The sequence below is a fragment of the Sphaeroforma arctica genome (genome assembly GCF_001186125.1).
Source record: "Sphaeroforma arctica JP610 unplaced genomic scaffold supercont1.3695, whole genome shotgun sequence".
Taxonomy (NCBI): Eukaryota; class Ichthyosporea; order Ichthyophonida; genus Sphaeroforma; species Sphaeroforma arctica.
In genome coordinates this window covers 1-3,135 of record NW_014036863.1, presented here as the reverse complement: position 1 = coordinate 3,135, position 3,135 = coordinate 1, and the positions used below count along the sequence as shown (strand labels likewise).

General features: G+C 44.1%; 1 protein-coding gene across 1 annotated transcript; it reads right to left on the bottom strand.

The window, feature by feature from the left end:
* Positions 1-1,151: 1,151 nt before the first annotated feature.
* SARC_13758 (hypothetical protein) lies at positions 1,152-2,784 on the bottom strand (the record flags this gene model as incomplete). Its single annotated transcript, XM_014292110.1, has 3 exons — positions 1,152-1,315; positions 1,848-1,982; positions 2,354-2,784. Coding segments are annotated over 3 exons (698 nt in total), but the record flags the coding sequence as incomplete, so codon positions are not given.
* Positions 2,785-3,135: the final 351 nt, after the last annotated feature.

Genomic DNA, 3,135 nt, shown 5'->3' with positions numbered 1-3,135 from the left:
TTTTACCATGTTTTTATTTGTTTGTGTATTGACGTCCAGGAATGCTTGGATATACGAGTGAACCCTACACCTGATTTAAAAATTGCATATATAGACTGTAAGTGAAATTTCGGTGTACTGAATAATGTATCGTGTATGTTGTAACTATACTAACGTATTATGCGCGAGGTCTAATGTTTATACCTTGAAAGGCATACGATACATGAAATAACAAATTTTCATGTTCATCAAATGATACTTCCCGGATACTTGGCAGTCGACATATTTTAAAGGTAAGTGAATAGATGGATACTTTCGTGTTTCCGGTGTATAGTTTGGTGCTTAAATATTTTCTTCAGGTAAATTGGTACTGAGTGAGTGAGTGAGCACAAAAATATCAGCAGCACAGGTTTAACACTCTCAGAGCATCAGGCAACTAATTAAAAGTTATACGGCAAAATAAGCCCACGACCCTCAGTCTGGGCGATGTCTTGGGCGATGTCTTTATTTGTTTCCGTCTGCATGAGCACATGAAAACTCTTTGCTTCACCAGAGCTACCTTACACAACAACCTTAACACATCACTACTGCCAGAAAGTCTAGTCGTGCGGAGCCTGATATCTTCACAGGCCGGAAAGATCCGTCAAAAACGATGATCGCAGTAGCCAATATAAAAAATTCACAGGCCGGAAAGATCCGTCAAAAACGATGATCGCAGTAGCCAATATAAAGCAGTATGCTTTGCGAAGCGAGAAATACAACCTTTCATGCCCTGCTGGCGAAGTAAGGCGAGTCTCAAACAGAGATACCATGTGCGGCTGCTTCTATGTGTAATTGGGGAAGTGCGACGAAGGCAGCGCTAACCGTCACATTGCAGGGTTGACGGGTCCCCGAAAAGAGTCAGAGTGCGCACACATTGGTGGCGAATCGTATAGCGGGCAACGTGCTCTCAAAAAAAAGCTCTGATAAGAGTCCCTGTATGTTTAACGAGGCAGAGGTCTTTGGTAGGCAGAAAGTACCGTGTATATAAGTATGCGGGTAGGAGTTCCATACACCCCCTAGTAGTTCATTCCGAACGCCAGTATCAGAAGAAGGAGTATTTTGATACGCAACAGTTGCTGCTAAGCCCATACTTCAGCCGCGTCGAAGTAGTCCATGTATCGTTGAATATAAGCTATTTGTCCTTCAGTCTGGAAGTAGAGTGTCACCTTCTTCTGCTAGTTATACTGTCGGGCACCTCTGGCAATTGTATAGCGCCAGCCGCCGAGGATCGACCCGCAATCTTGTTGGGGACGTCCGGGAGATAGATGTGGCGACCTTGTGTACTTCTTTTATTCTGTAGAGTATATCAGTACATGAATTTAAGTACACATGGCGGATAGTGTGTAACTATTATTCTGTAGAATATATCGAAGACCCGACTATCAATAATGCGATTGGAAAAGTGGTCGATTGGAGAAGTGGTGAATGCCATCATAAGTTCTAAATCTTTACTCGTAGATGCATACCCCTAATGGTTGATTCAGATATATATTAGAAGACGCTAGAAGAGCCTATGGAGAAACACTAATCAGTGAGATCCATCCATACTTTGGTCTAGATGGCACTTGTTCAGATCTACAGACGAGACGCAATTTGCGAGAGGACAAAAACAACAACTCGAAAATAAAAGCCTATAGGATATACCAAAGGGCAACAACTCAATTCGCACCGTATACCAGAACAGCATAGCAACAGCTCTACATAGTATCGTACACAGCATGGTCAAAGCTTCTGATCATAAATATGGTATCACTATCGTATCGCACGTAAGCATGGGGCTTATGAGTGTATATATGTGTACAAGAATATCTGCAAGTGTAACATACCGGGTCGGATGGCCCCTCTATAGACTCTGGCAGAGAGATGGGTGCCACCTGTCCCTTGCGTGGCTTGAGTGTGTGGCCTGACGGTGACCGTGATGAGGTGTATCGAGCGGACGGCTTCAGATCGGTGAAGTAAAACTGTATACAAATTTGATGATGATAAGCAAAGCATCCGGTAAAATTAGGCCATTTGCGAGGACTAGCAAAGGTATATACGTCTCTCTTTGAATAATAAGAAAATTGATCCACTACTGCACCCAAATTCCTAACAAACCTCTTAGAGACACACAGCTACACCGTTGTTGACACCCAGCTACACCGTTGTTGACACCCAGCTTTACTTTTAGAAGAAATTGGGCCCTAACAGATATCAGGCTATAAACGACAGGACTTGCCAATGAGGGACCACGTATGCACACACATACGCGCACACCCAATTAAACGGTATATATATATATATATATATATGAATTGTACACACACAACACACACAACACACACACACTCACCTGTTTGAGTGCCTCCTCCGCCTCCTCCTGCGCACTTGGCAACTGCTGTGATGCTAGCTGTTGGCGCGACTGTGTTCGTGGAGTCAGTACACTTGCAGTTGCCCTATCATCATTATTGGAAGAATTTACCTTGCTCTCTCTGGGCGCTTCAGTCACGGTACGCGTGCTGCCATCGACCTCAATTTGTATGATTTCAGGCTCGTTTGCACCTGTTTCTTCTGATGTGTCTACGGCATCTGGGTGTTCCACATGTTCCCAATCACTATCGTCGCTATTAGCGGAGGAGATGGTATTGAATTGTATCGCCTGGACCCCTGCCCTATCCTGGAGGGCTGATATGGCGGTGGCTGTCTGCCGCTTCAGGATCTCAATGGCTTGAGTGACTTGTTGAGTGTATGGCGCGAGATGGGTCCAGAAATCACTGAGCCAAGCTGCTCCAAGTAGAAGAACAAAGAGAACAAATTACAAACATAAAACCTATGCTTATCGAGCTAGATAGCTTGGGCCCATATAGTACCACACTTAAATGAAGGCATATTGCCGATATGCGCCAATCACCCGTTTGTACGTACCCACTCTGTGCACTCACAATGTAGCTCAGAACTCTAAACTATATACTCTCATCCAATTTCGACCCCAAAGAGTTTAACAAGATATCATCTATCTTCTAAGCATGTTGTCTAAACATATGTTGGGGGAATACACACACACACACACACACACACACACACACACACACACACACACACACACACACACACACACACACACACACACACACA